Source organism: Trachurus japonicus, chromosome 7, assembly GCF_045865225.1.
Source record: "Trachurus japonicus isolate A0001 chromosome 7, Traja_1.0".
Classification (NCBI taxonomy): domain Eukaryota; kingdom Metazoa; phylum Chordata; class Actinopteri; order Carangiformes; family Carangidae; genus Trachurus; species Trachurus japonicus.
Genome location: NC_140913.1, coordinates 34,919,170 through 34,935,463, shown reverse-complemented (window position 1 = coordinate 34,935,463; position 16,294 = coordinate 34,919,170). Strand labels below are relative to the sequence as shown.

Here is a 16,294-nt window from a genome sequence, read left to right as displayed (position 1 = left end):
AAAAAACTAAAGAGAGAACGAAGCTACGCTGCTGGTAAACAAACAGTTTAGGTCGTCGTCGTCTCAACCGCTCATGAGTCTTCTCCGTGTTTACACTTGTAACGATGGCAACCGCGTTGGTGCATAAATTATGCAAATTAGTAGTTTGTTGACGTCAGAAACGTATATTTGCGTTTTAAAACTAATCATGAGTATGACCTGAAAAAAAACAAGGAAAAAGCTAACATAACTTTTATTATCAACCTTATTATTTTAATGGCAAAATTTCTTATTCACAATCACAAATGTAAGTTCATTAAAAAAAAAAACCTTCCTTTACTGCTTTTAACGGTGAGCTCAAGCAATACATAACCTCCATCAAATTTTCAAACAACCAGAAAGCGATTAAGACTGTCAATATATGTGATAACTTGAAATTTTTTTTGTAAACTTATAAATTCCCCCTGGCGTATAATATAAATGTGCTTTATTAATTGCATTTTACCATGAAAAACTGTTTTTGTATTGTGAAACAAAGTTTTGAATAAAAAAAAACAACTAATCATGCGTAGCACTGATTAGTTTTTCTTTTTCCTGTTTTGCTGTCAACCCCTGGCGTGTGTGACTGTTTGTTTGTGTATTAATGTTGTATACAAACATCTCTAAGTGTATTCAAGCCTGCTTGTTGTCAATAAAGACGTTTAAATAAAAAAAAACTAATCATGCGTAGACTTTTTGTTGAAGGGACTTCCCTGTTTATCACGATTCACATAAAAACTGACTGTAATTGTTGTAGTTTACATTAAATATAATTATATATCAGTACTTTCGATGAAGTACCGATGAGGACTTTTGTTGTCTTTTGACACGTCTGAAACATGTCCCATATTCAAGTCATTTTAAATATGAATTCTAAAATTGTTATAAAATATAATAATGTATGTATATTCAAAACAAACTAACAAAAAGTGAAGGAAAGCCCAATAGAGATGAACCGATATATTGAAGTTTCTCAATGTTCAGTCAATTAATATAACAGATAGAAACATTCACTCTGTCCTCTCAAACTGAACATATTTTATACATACCTTTATATTTTTTGCTTGTTCTTTTTATTTAGGATTTTTACCAGTACGAGCTCTGATAAATCACTAAATAGATAGATAGATAGAGATAGAGAATACTTTATTCATCCCTAGCAGGGAATGAACACAGTGTCAGATTTGCTAGCTGACATTTTATCAACAAATTCATTATTCACTTAAAAAAAACATATAATTAAAAAAACAGACAGATTATTCAATAATTAAAAACAAATCAAATGTCAACTAGGAATCTAAACAAATCACAATTTATTCATATCTTTATTGGCAATTAAAGACAATGTTTTTTCAAATGTCATGGCAATTGCACATCCATAAGTTTGACACAACTTAACTCGTTTACAATCCTGCAGCAAATTAAATAAATTACCTGTCAAGAAAACAGTCTGTGATTGAACAATGAGCGGAAACAGAAGTAAACTGAAGAGGAAGCTTTAGCGTGCTTCTCCCGTAAGGCAACAATTCAGACATTTCACACACAGCCACGCTTCACAAATGATCAAACGTTATGTACAGGCACTTATTCACTTCATCACCAGTAGTCTTTAAATTATAGCTGAGATGGAAACATTAATAAAAAAAAGAAAGAAATTAAAATAAAGTAGGCATTGAGGTCTGAAGAGGTCCCAGAACTTCCAGCAGTGACACATTCATTTCAGCACAGAAGGCATTCTCTGGTAAGAGTGCAAATGATTTTAGTTTGGCCAACAGTACCACAGAAACACCTTTTGGCACAAGGCACTGAAATCAAATCAAGTTGTATGAAGATATAAAAAGGTGCATCTGTTTTGGTACTTTGCATACTGTATGTCGGGAGGTGAAAATGTACGGAATATGCCTTTAAAGATCAAGCTACAGTATCTGAAACTACACAGGACAGGACAAATATTTTCAAAAGTAAAAGGCCGAAACAGATTAAAGCTACGTGGCAAAGAGCGACTCTCCAAGGTCGACCGACCACGAGGCACTGAAACTCTGAGGAGTGTGTGTGTGTGTGTGTGTGTGTGTTTAAGTGTGTTTAAAGGATAATTTCCGTTTTTTACAACCTGGACCTTATTTCTAGCATAAAATACGAACATTTCCTAACTAAAGGAAAACTTAAACTCCTTAACTTTGGTGTTATTTGGAGTCGTTTTGACGAAATTAGCCCCAGTGGAGCGGCGCGTATATCCGTATAATGGAGTCTACAGGGCAGCAGAATGCAGCCTCTAAATAACACATTATCTGCAGAGAAACTCCTTCATTTCACCAATATTTAGTTCTGATAGGCTAGTGCTATTCCCCTCTGAGTCCGGGGTTAGCTGTTATCAACATCCGGGGTCTGTAGGTTCGTTTCTGCGTGTTTCTGACTTGTCAGAACCAAATGAGCAAATCCACAGGCTTCCTCTCCTCAACCTGGACTCACTAAAGCTCCGGCTAGTTGAGATAAAAATGGACCTGAATGCCAAAGCAGAATGATTATTATCAGAATGAGCCGGGCGGCGCTCAGAGATGACATCATCCAGGTCAGAGGTCAGTAGGTCAACCTACAGACCCCGGATGTTGATAACAGCTAACCCCGGACTCAGAGGGGAATAGCACTAGCCTATCAGAACTAAATATTGGTGAAATGAAGGAGTTTCTCTGCAGATAATGTGTTATTTAGAGGCTGCATTCTGCTGCCCTGTAGACTCCATTATACGGATATACGCGCCTCTCGGCTGGAGCTCATTTCATCACAACCACTTGTAATGACACCAAAGTTATCTGGGGGAGGAAATGATCGTAGTTTATGCTAGAAATAAGGTCCAGATTGTAAAAAACGGAAATTATCCTTTAAGTGTGTGTGTGTGTGAGAGAGAAAGACAGCGACGGATGCTTCACTCGGACTGAGGCACTGAGATCGAGGGCCCTTTGGGGTCGTCGAAGCGGTCCATGGTGTTGAGCTGCATGATCATGTGCAGCCCGTAGACGAAGATGAGCAGCATGAGCAGCCCGGTGATCAGACCCATCCAGATCCCCGCCGTGAAGAAGCCGGCGCAGTCGCTGGCGTACGAGAAGTTCGTCCCGTTGGCCAAACCAAAACCCTGAATCTGCACAGAAACAAAACAAAAACAAAACAACCACGATGATGATGATCAGTTATCATTTCTTCTGTATTTCTCTCGCCTCGTCTGTCTGTGTGTTTAAAGGCAAGACAAGGCTTCTTTATTTATACAGCGCATTTCATACCAAGGCAACTCAATGTGCTTTATACATTAAAGACAAAACATTAAAAAAAGAAGCATAAGACAGAATAAAAACAAACAAAACACTAAAAACAGAGTTAAAAGCAAGAGCAAATAAAAGTAAAAGAAAAGAAAATAGACAAAGTTGAAAGTTCTCAGCTATAAGCACGTGAAAAGAGTATAAAAGAGTATATCTTTTTTTTATTGCCTTTAATTGACAGCACAGTGGAGAGTGAGACAGGAAATGGGGAGGCAGAGAGCGGGAACGACATGCAGGAAAGGGCTTCCCGATGCGGGAATCGAACCGGGGGCCGCCTGCAGCGAGGACTATAGCCTCAACATGGGGCGGCAGCTCTACCAAGTGAGCTGCATACAGCTGCATATCTGAACGTATTGTTGATGTTGCATTCAGGTGAAATGGGGCAGACGTCAGACAGACAGACGCTGCATGTAACAGGATAAACCAGTGGTCCGCCAGCACGAGGCCAAACAACACAGGACTGACAACATGGGTTTTTTGTGCCAAACAAATAAAGCTAAACCTATTATTCAGCGTTCCGGAGATAGACGTCAAAGAGTAACGCCTAAATTCCACTGGATGCCGAACGGCTGCAGATCCGCTCCGGTACGGCGGCGGAGCCGTTACGTATTAATTATAATCACCGTGGCAGCGTCCACCGACTCCGGGTCCGCTGCGTCGTGGGTCTGGAACGGCACCGGCATCCGGCAGCCGGAGCAACACATACGCAGAGCTTCTATTTTTGCCGGACGCCGGAGCACGGCGCATCAAGCAGCACAGAGCAGGTCGTGTAGGACAGGAAATCGCGGGCAAAATACAAAATAAAACACCCGGTTAATTTTCAAAATAAAATACACCGTGTTTACAGCGGAGCATGTTTCCTGCTTTACACCTGAAAACGTTTGGGCAGCGACCGGCCTGAAGTCAGCAGCTCGGAGGTTTTCAGACATCATTTCACCCCGTTTACACCATGGAGCAGGAGATAGTGATTGTAAAATCAAGTCAGGTCAGCACCAAGTTGTTTCTCTACTCCTCCTCTGGATTAAATTAATTGTTTTTGATTTTGTGGTTCACTTTATGGAAACTACAACCCGCTTTATCGCGAGATCACGTGTTCCCGCTGTGCGGCGGAGCCGCAACAATCAACATCACAGACGGAACCGGTGTGAGTTGACGGAGTCGGAGTACGCAGCCGTTCCGTAGCGGACCCGTTTCTGAATCGTTCCGCATCCAGTGGAATCCCGGCGTAAGAATGTAGGATGGCACCGACCTCAGAGGGTTAAAAAAGGAAGAAAACTCTGAGAGAGGTTTTATCTGGCGAGTGAGAAGAGTTTGTACCTGGAAGTCGATGAAGTTGAGCCTCCAGGCCGACGTGTTGGTCGGGCTGGTCGTGGCGTTCCAGACCAGCAGCGCGTCCCTGAAGCTGTTGACCGACTGGCAGTGGAAGGAGTACTCTGCCGGGGCGTAGACGCCGCGGCCGCCGGAGAACGAGGCCGTCTGCTCGTTCACCTGCAGCTGCACCGAGTCCAGACTGAACCAGTTCCTCGCCGACACCGGGTAGAACCGCTGACTCATGGAGAACCTGACGACGCAACACAACAACACAACACGTCACTCTACACAACACACAACACACAACTAGTGTCTATTAGATACTGGCATGGAGATGGAGACTGGTGCTTATTGCTGTTAACAATTTAACAAAAGAGCAAAGTCAAAACACACCTTTTTAGCTTTTCATTAGATTTTACTTATAGGTTTCACTATTTTATTAGTTTACCCATCCTTTTATTGCATTTATCGATTTTTACTGTTTATTTAATTTTTTATTATTATTTTATTTTATTTTGTATTTATTTTTACTTTTAATCTTTTTAGTCTTAGCATATTTATGGTATAATTTTAGTTATTTTTTATCATTTCATTTAATTATTTGGTTTTATCCAGTCCCTGGTGTTTCCTCACGGCAAATTATAGAGTAAGGTAGCGCTTCAGTTGCCTTCTTTTAAGCTTTATAACTGAGTGTGTGCGGGTGTGTGTGTGTATCTGCGTGACTTTGGGTTTTATTTTTGCTTTGTTTTGTCTACTTTTATGGTGTAAAGCGCTTTGTGCTACATATCTTTTGTATGAAAAGTTCTCTATGAACAAAGTCTGATTGATTGATTGATTTACAGGTGCATCTCAATAAAGCAGAATAAATGAATCAATGTGTATTATTGTGTCATGCATGAGCTTACAAGACACTAAGAAAACAAACCAGGAACAAAAATACAGTTAAAACAACTAGATCCTCAGGAGGAATCAAAACATCTTTACAGTTCAAAACCATTAGCCAAAAAAATAAAATAATAATAATACCAAGCTTCAAAAGGAGTTGATTGAAGATTAATTCAACAAACTATTCTGTCTTCTTTTTTTCATATCTGCATATAGTAAGTCCCTAATTGTGGTCTTGATCAAACATGTTCAAACTATTTTTCTTCAAATTTCAGATTTAAATGTCATGAAAAAGTTTTTTTATGTCAGTAATTTAATACAAAAATTTAAACTAATACATTATATAGATACATTACACAGAATGAAACGTTTCATGTCTGTGTTTATTTTTAATTGTAATGATGATGGTTTACATTTAATGAAGACCTAAAATTCAGTAACATTTTTAATAGGGAAATATTGGCCTTCTGAAAAGTACAGTATGTCCATCTATATGATCTCAACAAGGAAACCAAATAATCTAAAACTACCTTTATATTAAAAAAAACAAAGCCAGTTTGTTGAGTAAATACAGTTAAATAGTTGATTACGTTTTGTTTTGTTGTGTATTATGGATTTATTTTCTGTCACCTGGAACTATCAGAGGAGTCCAAGTTGATCTATTGCTTTTTATTTCTATTGAATTATTTACTTTATGTTGAGGAGCAGATAATATAAAATTAATCCTCTCTCTGCTCCTTTTCATTCCAGTGTGTTGACATTTTAATGACTTTATTTTTCTATTATTAATGACTGAAATAAAAGACAGTTTGTTTAAAATCAGAATGAATGTCCTTACCTGAGTAGATGGCCTGTTGGATAAGTGAGGACCAGTCTAAAGAGAGAGAGAGGAACACGTTTTATTTCCACTCGTCACCAACAAACTCAGTCTCGTCTTGTGTATTTAGTGTATTTAGTGTATTTTGTGTTATTTTCTAATGAAACCAGAAAGTAAAACGTGCTCACATGGCGCTGGTGTCGTTGCACACGGACCCGGCCGTGGAGGGCGTTTGGGCGCCGAGGTCGATCCAGCTGTCTGGGCTGGACACGCTGACGTTGAGGTTCTGGGCCCAGAGCATGATGCACGGGCCGGACGTGGTGTTGAACGTCAGCGGCGCCTTGACGACGGGATCGGCCGACTGCAGCAGAGAGCGGCCGACGGACCGGTCCGACACCGGCAGCTCCGAGATCACCTGCAGATAAACATTACAAGTGTTAAAACATGATCCAGGTGCATCTATCTACTTATTTATTTATTTATTTATTACATAGGTCTTTTAGTTCCTAATATTGGTTCTTAGTAGTGTTGTCACGATACCAACATTTTGGTATCGGTATCCAGGGTTCCTACACATTCAAAATGTCCAAATTCCATACTTTTTCCAGACTTCTCTGTAAAAAAAATTCAAATAATTTGTGATATTTAAGTAAATAGATGTGCATAATATATAAAAAAGCATGCAATTTGTCTTGTTTTCATTATTCGGAATGTGTATGCCATTATGCAACCAAATAATTACCAGAAGATTGTAGCTCGGTACAATAGCACATACAAAATAGTTAACCCAAATAACCTCAGATAAGACCAAACCAAGATAAGATAAATAAAATAAATATATTTCCATATAATAGTGTCCATTTTCCATACTTTTTCAGACCTGGAAATGTATAAAATCAAATTCCATACTTTTCCATACTTTCCATACTTGCGTAGGAATCCTGGGTATCGGTACCAACATGTTTTTCGATACTTTTCGGTACTTTTCCAAATAAGAAGAGCTTTATTATAAGAGAAAATCTTAGAACTATAACATATGCATCAGTAAATCAGTAAACAGTTACTGCTGCTGCAGGATTACATTTCCATCTATATTATTCTGAACTCTTCCTAAATTAAAACATTAGTGGTCTGTTTAAAAATGAATATCAACTAGTTTTCTTTGCATTATTTGAGGTCTGAAAACACTGCATCTCTTTTTGTTATTTTGACCAGTTGTACTTTTTGGGAGAAATTGTTCTCAGTACACACCCATACGTAGACCAAACTGGGCTGGGACTTTATCGTGTTCAATGAATGACAAATAAAGAATCTGAATCTGATGGGAGTGAGATCATCTTGTAATGGTCAGCTTCACACAGCATTAATGTAATATATTATACTATAACACATTAAACTATATATCATATCACACTAGACTACAGTATATTGGGTTATTTGCTTATATTATATTATATTATATTATGCATAATATTGTAATGGAACTATATTGACTTGTACTGTGTAAACATGACTAGTCGTAAGCTGTTCCAGTCAATGTTATGTTCTGATTTATTTATTTATTTATTTATTTATTCATTCATTCATACGTATGGCTCATTGTTGTCACATTATTTCACTATTTCTTCACCTAAAAAAACCAAACCAACAGAGAAGATCTTACCCGTGACGGCTGCTGTCCGGTGTAGATGGCCGTGTACGGGGCATTTTTCTCTTTCATGATACCAAGAACTTCCCCAATCGTTTTATCTGTTGGGAGCAAAACACAGCCACAGAGTTATTTAACGCATGTGTCAAAAAAACTGGTGTTTAGAAAAGAAATGAACAGTCAACACTCACCATTCTTGTGTAGGACCTCCCTGCAGGACTTGTGTGAGCTATAAAACAATAAAACATGTTAATTTCACTTTGTGCCTGGTTCAGAAGAAGATAGAGAGAGAGAGAGATAGAGAGAACAATACTTCCATTCAGTGACAGATGCAGAAGAGAAGAAAAGCCAGAGCTGAACTCACCCGGCACAGTAAGGCAGGTTGATGAGCAGCAGGTTGCTGACGGACGTGTTGATGCTGAGATGAGACAGAGTTTCGGCGTCGACGAGCAGCGGAGCGACGCCGAGCTGATCCTGGAGCAGCGGCAGCACGGCCGAGGAGCCCGACCACGCCACGGCCGGGAGCAAGATGGCCGCCGAGGACCGGAGAGCCGCCTGGACAGAGGGAAAGGGATAGTTCAACATTTAGTCAAACTGGCCCATTGCCATAATCCCTATAGTCATAGCAGTAGGTTCGTTACCTTTAATTGTCGGTGCAAGCTATTTTTAGAACGGCGGAGCAGAGCCGTGAGCTGCTCAGAGCTACGCTACGGAGGCTCATTATGGGATTTCTTGGTTTCCCTCATCAAACTCATCAAATACACAATCCAACAACTCCACAACGCTCTGGTGGACAAGTTGTGAGCTGCACATTCACCACGCTATGAGATAATAACACAACGTTACCACACAGAGTTGTTAGTTGTGAAATTTTCACTTGAAATAAGTAGAAAAATCTGCCAGTGAAAGCAATTTTTTTTTGTGTTGCTCCACTATCAGATTTTTCTACTTATTTCGAGTGAAAATCTGCTTGAAAGAAGTAAAAAGTGTCTAAAAACAAGCTGCTTTTTAATGTATTTTAAGTAGAGTTAGATTTGTTTTGACTAGCAATGAGACAAATATTCTTGGTAAGAGTTTGAGTTTTTGCAGTGAACAAAAATGGTTCAAATGACTTAAAACCAACATGAATACAATATATAAACTATATATAGATATTTCTAAGATTTTTTATCTCATTATTTCTCACTCACCCTTTTTCTTATTATTTACTGTAGTATTAAATACAGAGACTGTTGATGAAAAACTGTCCCTGAAGGCAATGTGCATCAGTGGTTTTACATGAATTTCCCTCTAAAACAACTCTGTGTGGTAACGTTGTGTTATTATCTCATAGCGTGGTGAATGTGCAGCTCACAACTTGTCCACCAGAGCGTTGTGGAGTTGTTGGATTGTGTATTTGATGAGTTTGATGATGAGGGAAACCAAGAAATCCCATAATGAGCCTCCGTAGCGTAGCTCTGAGCAGCTCACGGCTCTGCTCCGCCGTTCTAAAAACAGCTTGCACCGACAATTAAAGGTAACGAACCTACTGCTATGACTATAGGGATTATGGCAATGGGCCAATTTGACTAAATGTTGAACTATCCCTTTAAGAATAATGTGTGCGTTATTAAAAAAAAAAACCTACCTCAATGTTTTGGAAGGCACTGTCCTGTTTGTCTCCAAACGCTCCACCGAAGACCGTGAAGTCATCTTTGCTTAACTGAACACAGATAGAAAGAATAAAATATGACAAAACATACAGACAAAACTGTAACTTAAAGGACAGTTCCACTCAAATCCAACCTGGGGTTTGTTACCTTCAAGAAAGATTATAAACAAAGGAAAATCAACTCTGAGATGCAATGTTTTCTGTGTGTTTTTGGGACCAACGTGTTTTAATAAAGTAGGTTAAAGTGAAAAAGTAATCATCAGATCATATAGATGAAGTTGTGCTGAAACAAAAAAGATACCAAACATGGGCTTTTACGTGGTAAATAAAAGGCAAAATCAAAAGTATTAAAAAAACAGAATAGGGTTAAACTTAAATCAGGGCCATTATTAATCAGTTTAAAAAAGCAGGAACATGAAACTCGGAGAACAAACCGGAGCGTTGGATGTGTAAAAGAGGAAGTGTGATTTGGGAAGTGAATAAAGAGACGGTTACACAGCGTCTCGTGGGACGGCAGAATAACTCCAGCTCCAAATGACTCACTACTGCCTCGGTTTACACAACGACTGGATGGATGGATGAAAATAAAAACCTGAGACTGAGCTGAATCCTCATCAACACTGTTCACCCTCAACTTTAAACTGTTTCTGCAGGTTTATTGAACTTCAGACCTTAATAACAATGTATAAAAGCAAAGAACAGATCATTTACAGAACTTGTTCAAACTGGAGGAAGTAAAGAGGATAAAACAGACTGAAGCTGGATTTTAAACATACATCTGTAAGGCTATAAGCTTAAAACAAATGTGTATTTCTGTTGCAGGTGTAAAACTATGACATTCACAGAGTAAGGGACTGAAAAGTTGTACAAGTATATCTCAGTTTAAGAAAATGTTTAAAAAAGAAAATATAAGCGCCTACAAAAAAGAAGAAGGATATAGACGAGTGGTGTCCACTGCTATTTTGCTTGTCGTTTCCTTGTTATTATTATATAATAATATATATTATTATTATATTCCTGGTCGGCTCGCCCAGCATTTCCACCACCTAATAATAACAAAATAACCATAGAGACAAAACCATAGATTTATCTAAAATGGACCATTAACAAGTGGTAACGTAGATTCATCCACATTAATATCAGACTTTTTTATAACCAAATAGAAACTCCTCGTTGTCCCTTTAATTTTTGAAATAGAGTATAATATTGGTGTTGATACTAAGCCAATGTAATTATAACAACAGAGAAGGGCAGGTACTATAAGTGTTTCTTCATCCTGCTGCTTTTCATTCATGGTGACAAGGCAGTTTTATCTGTATAGCCCGTTTTTACCACCAGTTTGTCTCAAAGGTCTTTACATCCCATCATAACCACATCGACATGTGTACATCATGTAAATATGTGCAACCATGTTGTGTAGTATGTGAACCATGACTGGAATAAATCAAAATGAAATGAAACTGAAACTGACCTTGTCCTGCAGGAACAGCAGCAGCGTGCGCGGCGCGGCGCTCAGCACGGCGCCGAGGTCGGAGGTCAGCTCATCCACCGAGGTGATGTGACCGGCTGCGGGCGGGGCCAGCGCTGGTAACCTAGCAACCAGAGAGAGATATGATATGATTTAATTTCACTGTACTAGCTGTATATGTGACTAATAAAGTACCTTTACCTTTAAGAGGGAAATATGATTTAAGAGGGAACTGTAACTTTAAACAATCTACCATCCATTCTACCCTGAAAAGTTTTAGCATCTATTTTTGTGGTGTTAAAATGTGGAATAGACTAGATGAGGATATAACAATGTGCAATAACTTAAAACAATTTAAAAGTAAGTACAAACACACACTCTTGGTCAGCTATAAAGAACTTGACAGCTAATTTTACTCTTTTTATTTATAATCATGGTCTTATTTCATATTAAAGCAATATGTTTTTAATCTTGTGAATTGTATGGAACTACAGATGTACTGTATGACATGAATCACAATGTAAGGGGGGGGCTGAACTTGATCAGCTTTGCTTCCTTCAGCCCCTTCTATTCTCAAACTTACTCACAGTATCATTATTGTTTTGTTTCTTGTTACATAGATTGTTTGTCTTTTGATGTGCTTGTTTGAGACAAATAAAAATCAAATCAAATCAAGAGAGGACGACCACAAAGACAAACGGAGCTGAATGCAATTATACAATAACAACAGGTGAGAAGTTCATTCATCGACCGGTGCATCACATGTCTGGTTGTGGTGGAAGTTGCCTGGTGACCTGATGCTTACATGCATGTGTATGGATACACAACTTATGAAATAGTGCTCACATAATTACATCTATGTACACTAAACCAGTGGTTCTCAACTGGTGGGTCTAGACCCGTTCTGGATGGGTCGCAGACAGCTGGTCAAAAAAGTAAATAATATTTAATGCACATCTGATGTTGGACATGTCTTTTATTTTGAAAAATAACTTATTCTGAAAGGCACGAGACACGTGAACACATGCAGTTGTAATGCTCCTCCTCACTTTCTTATTATTTGCTCCATTTGCTCTGAATGCAAAGATCTCAGTTTCTTATTAATGTGGCCTGATGCAGTGAGTCTGGTTTTGTTTTGTGGGTCTTTATTTTGTGTAATTTGATATTTATTCACTTTAGTGAACATGCTCTGAATGCAGAGATGCATTAGAAGTCAAATATATCGTTTTGTTGGTCTCCATTTTGTGCAGTTTGATATTTTTTTATTCACTTCCGTACATGCAGTTGTCATGGTAACTCCTCAGTTTCATTCATGTGCTCTGAAATGCACTTTGCTCAATAAAGAGCTAAATGAGTTTTTAAAGGCTTTAAAAAAAAATTCTTGGTTTGAATTCTATAAAAGTGGGTCATGACTTAATGACAATGGGAGAATGTGGAGCCCAGAGTGAGACTAGTGGAGAACCGCTGTGCTAAAATGTGCAATAACAAAATATGTGCAATTGGGCAACGTGCAGTATCCATTCAGCATCTTATAACTCTAGCACTTTAGCACTTTAGCACTTAAATCTCATTAGCACTCTAGCACTTTACCATTCAAGCTGCTCCACTTTATTCTCATCCTCGGTCTGTCATGATGAGTCATGTCTGTCTATGATGTACTGTACCCGTCACACCGTCTATTGTTACTCTACTTTTTACTATTAGTACAGTATATCTCTGTATTATAAATGTTAAACATCAACCTGCCTAGCGACAAAGGATGGAAATCAGCTGATGCTATAGGCTAATCCTACATATCTACATTATGAAAGTGTCTATTGATATGTAGCCTACTGCCTCCTGATTTTTTTATAGGGATTATGGCAATGGGCCAATTTGACTATCTCTTTAAACCCAAGGGAAGCTCTGATTTCCCTCTGACTCCAAACACAACACACTGCTGCTGCATCATCATCCATGTCCATATCTCCGTGTGTGTGTGTGTGTGTGTGTGTGTGTTTTATGAACAGCAGCTCCAACACCTATGTGATAAATGTGGTGGAGAAACGATAAAACACAGAGCTGCACCTCTGAGCTAAGTCTGATAATGAGCCGAAGTTTCATAATTAACAAGATAATAAACTGAATTCAACTCTGCACAGTTAAAGTTTTACATTAAATGACAATAACTGTCTTTATATGACATAGTTTGGTTACAAAAACGAGTTAAACAAACTCTAGATTAAACTTTAAGGTGTTAGCATTAGCAGCCAGAGCTAACTCACTGAGCCACTTTTACGTGCCAAATAAAGAATAAATAATAAACTTTTACCCCTCGCTGGACCACAGCAGCAGCGGGACCTGAGCTGTGGAGTTCACTGCGCTGAAAACAGACAACAACACGGCGATAAAAGCCGTCTGAGGCGCTTTTCTCCAGCTGCTCGGTGCTGCTGCCATCTTCTCTCTCTTCCTCTGTTTCCGTGAAGGAGCCCAGGTCACGTGACACCGACCAGCTGACCGTCATGTGCCGCTCGTGCGCTACAGATGAGACGCGTCACTTCCGGTTTCGAAAGAAGTAGAAGTTTTATTTATTTATTTACTTTGTAAACATTGTCTACCCAGGTAGAACCAGAAGTAGCCTACACTTATTCTTCAAGACTATAACAAACATGATATATCAACCATTAGAACTAAATTCTTAAAATTTCCAATTCCCCCTAAATATAAAGAAATTCACTTCAAAACAATAAATGACATATATCCCTCTAATGAATTCATAAAGAAAAGATTTAAATTTGAGGTAGAGAATTGTCATACATGTAATACAAATGTTGAAACTACTGAGCATTTATTTTATGGGTGTGGAGCGGTTCAGAATGTATGGAGAGATCTTCAATCTGCTTTCCTCCAGATCTATAGAAATAGATTTCTTCTCTTATCAAGATATTCAAATGGGCGTAATTCTCAAAAATAAAAAAACTGAATTTTTGGTTAATAATTTATTTATAGCATCAAAATACTACATACATAAATGTCGGTTTGCTAAGTCCTCCCCCTCATGGCCGGTTCTTAAAAATGAGCTCTCTCTGTTTCAAAGATGTCTGAAAAAAATAGATAATGCCCAAGCTAAGAAACTGTACACACTTATGGAAATGCTTCAATTGTGATGAACCCCTTGTACTTTTTATTTGTATTTTATTTATTTATTTTTTCTTTCTGATTACTTCTTTTATTTATTTCATGTATTCATTTTCATACTCTCTATAGGCTCTGGTACTCAGCCTTTATAGAAAATACTTTGATTTCCTATGTAATGCAGGAGGTGTGATTTTTCTTTCAATGGGAATTTATTGGCACATATGGACAGAAATGAGTATGTCATTGTATCTGTTCTTCATGTTTACATGTTTAATAAAGCAAGTTAAAAAAAAAAAAAAAAAAGTTTTTTTTATTTTTTTTATTTTTTTTATTTAAACAAACAAATTTTAACAAGAGCAGACATCATGTTTCAGAGATAAGAATTGAGAATAACATTAAATAAACAAAAATTAAGATAAGTGAGTAAAAAACAAAACAAACACATATCAAATATATAGAAGGGAAGAGAAAAAGAAAAAGAAAATAAATAAATAAAAACATACGTTACATCATCCAGGATTAAAACAATTGTTACGCTACATTAGTCAGATCATTTTTGAACATTGCATAGAGGTCTTTGGCATGTTTGGACTTAATACATTTTAGGGACTTAATATAGAGATGGAATTCATTTAAAAAGTATGTGAAGATGGGTGGAGTTTTTAGATATTTGGCTTTGTGAATAAAGAATTTGGCTAAAGGATTAGTAAGACATTTATCGTTAAATCCAATTGTTTGTCTTTTAATATAACACAAGAAGTAGAAGTGTACAAGGCAACTGTCAATACAAACCTATTATATGGAAAATGACAAAACAGAAAACATAATAATGATAATAGTGCAGGAATCAAATAAAGAGAGCAACATAGAGAGAAAATAAATGAATTAAAATAAAATAATTAATAATGAAAAACAATAGATCACAATTCAAATTCATTACATAAGGCAAATTTTTTGAAAGCTTTGGAGTTTTTGCAATAATTAAGGTGATGATTACAGTAAGACAGTGTTTTTCAACCTTGGGGTCGCCTGAAATGTCTATTGATTAATAAAATGAATGATAAAAATATATAATAACTTATTATTATTCTTTTTAAAGGGACAACAAGGAGTTTCTATTTGGTTATAAAAAAGTCTGATATTAATGTGGATGAATCTCCGTTACCACTTGTTAATGGTCCATTTTAGATAAATCTATGGTTTTGTCTCTATGGTTATTTTGTTATTATTAGTGGTGGTGGAAATGCTGGGCGAGCCGACCAGCGTTTCTTTACTTTCGGTTTCGTGGCGAGTCATGAGAATAACGCCGCCGTATGAATCTCCGTTTATGGTCGGAACTACGACGGTATGTGATCGTCTTCCAACCTCTGACTTTAATTCTTGATGAATGAAAACATGAGTCTGTCTTGACCCGGTCAAAGAATTTCACGGTGCGGAGGCTCATAAATGTAGTGTGGAAACACTTCGCTTTAACAAAACTCCTGGTTGTCCCTTTAAAATCATTATTAAAAGCACTACACACAATCGTAAACAATGTATTCTATGCTTCCACTCTCTTGAATATAAATCGAGTTCAAATAAAATGCAGCTGGCGCATCTTGATTGATGCTAATAGAATAAAAAGGTTGATAATAAATAGTTTCTTTGCGGGTATTTTCTTATCAAAAAGACCAAATAAAAATAAATTCAATTTTGATTTTAAAAGGGGTGTCTAATTTTCTATTCAAAAAGAGGTTAAAGGGACAATCCCAGAAGAGATGACACAGCAATTCATCTGTATGACGACAGAAGGAACAGAGAGGTTCAACATGTGCTATATTATATACTTTACAATAGTTGAGTTAACAGAATAACATCTGTGCAATATCTTCTCGCACCTTATTTGAAACAAAAAAACAAAAATCCTATTTTCTCAAAAATTGCATATCCATAATAAAATGAGTAGCCTATATCTCTGCAACCACAAGGTCTATTTGAATACTTATCTCTGCAGTGGTTGATTCTGATAAAGTGAAGCAGAAGAGAATTATTGAGATTTTACTACAAAATATTCAGGCGAACTTTCCCA

The 16,294-nt window shown here is 37.4% G+C and overlaps 1 protein-coding gene and 1 pseudogene across 2 annotated transcripts in view; both read right to left on the bottom strand.

The window, feature by feature from the left end:
- LOC146985221 (P2Y purinoceptor 1-like) overlaps positions 1 to 16,294 on the bottom strand; it is a 254,253-nt pseudogene that overhangs the window by 146,345 nt on the left and 91,614 nt on the right. The window lies entirely within an intron of this gene.
- Positions 2,768 to 13,552, bottom strand: LOC146985226 (V-type proton ATPase subunit S1-like). The gene is made up of 10 exons (XM_085782976.1): positions 13,421 to 13,552; positions 11,113 to 11,233; positions 9,618 to 9,692; positions 8,355 to 8,545; positions 8,182 to 8,219; positions 8,006 to 8,091; positions 6,531 to 6,757; positions 6,364 to 6,399; positions 4,647 to 4,890; positions 2,768 to 3,154 (listed from the first exon to the last, which is right to left on the bottom strand). The coding sequence occupies exons 1-10, from the start codon at positions 13,543 to 13,545 to the stop codon at positions 2,942 to 2,944; spliced, it is 1,356 nt and encodes a 451-aa protein (XP_085639102.1). The 5' UTR covers positions 13,546 to 13,552; the 3' UTR covers positions 2,768 to 2,941.

Coding starts and splice junctions, on each gene's coding strand:
- LOC146985226 (XM_085782976.1), bottom strand. CDS start 13,545: ATGGCAGCAGCACCGAGCAGCTGGAGAAAAGCGCCTCAGACGGCTTTT. Junction 8,546..9,617: donor GTGCCTTCCAAAACATTGAG/GTAGGTTTTTTT, acceptor CCCTCTGTCCAG/GCGGCTCTCCGGTCCTCGGC. Junction 4,891..6,363: donor CCAACAGGCCATCTACTCAG/GTAAGGACATTC, acceptor TTGCGTCGTCAG/GTTCTCCATGAGTCAGCGGT.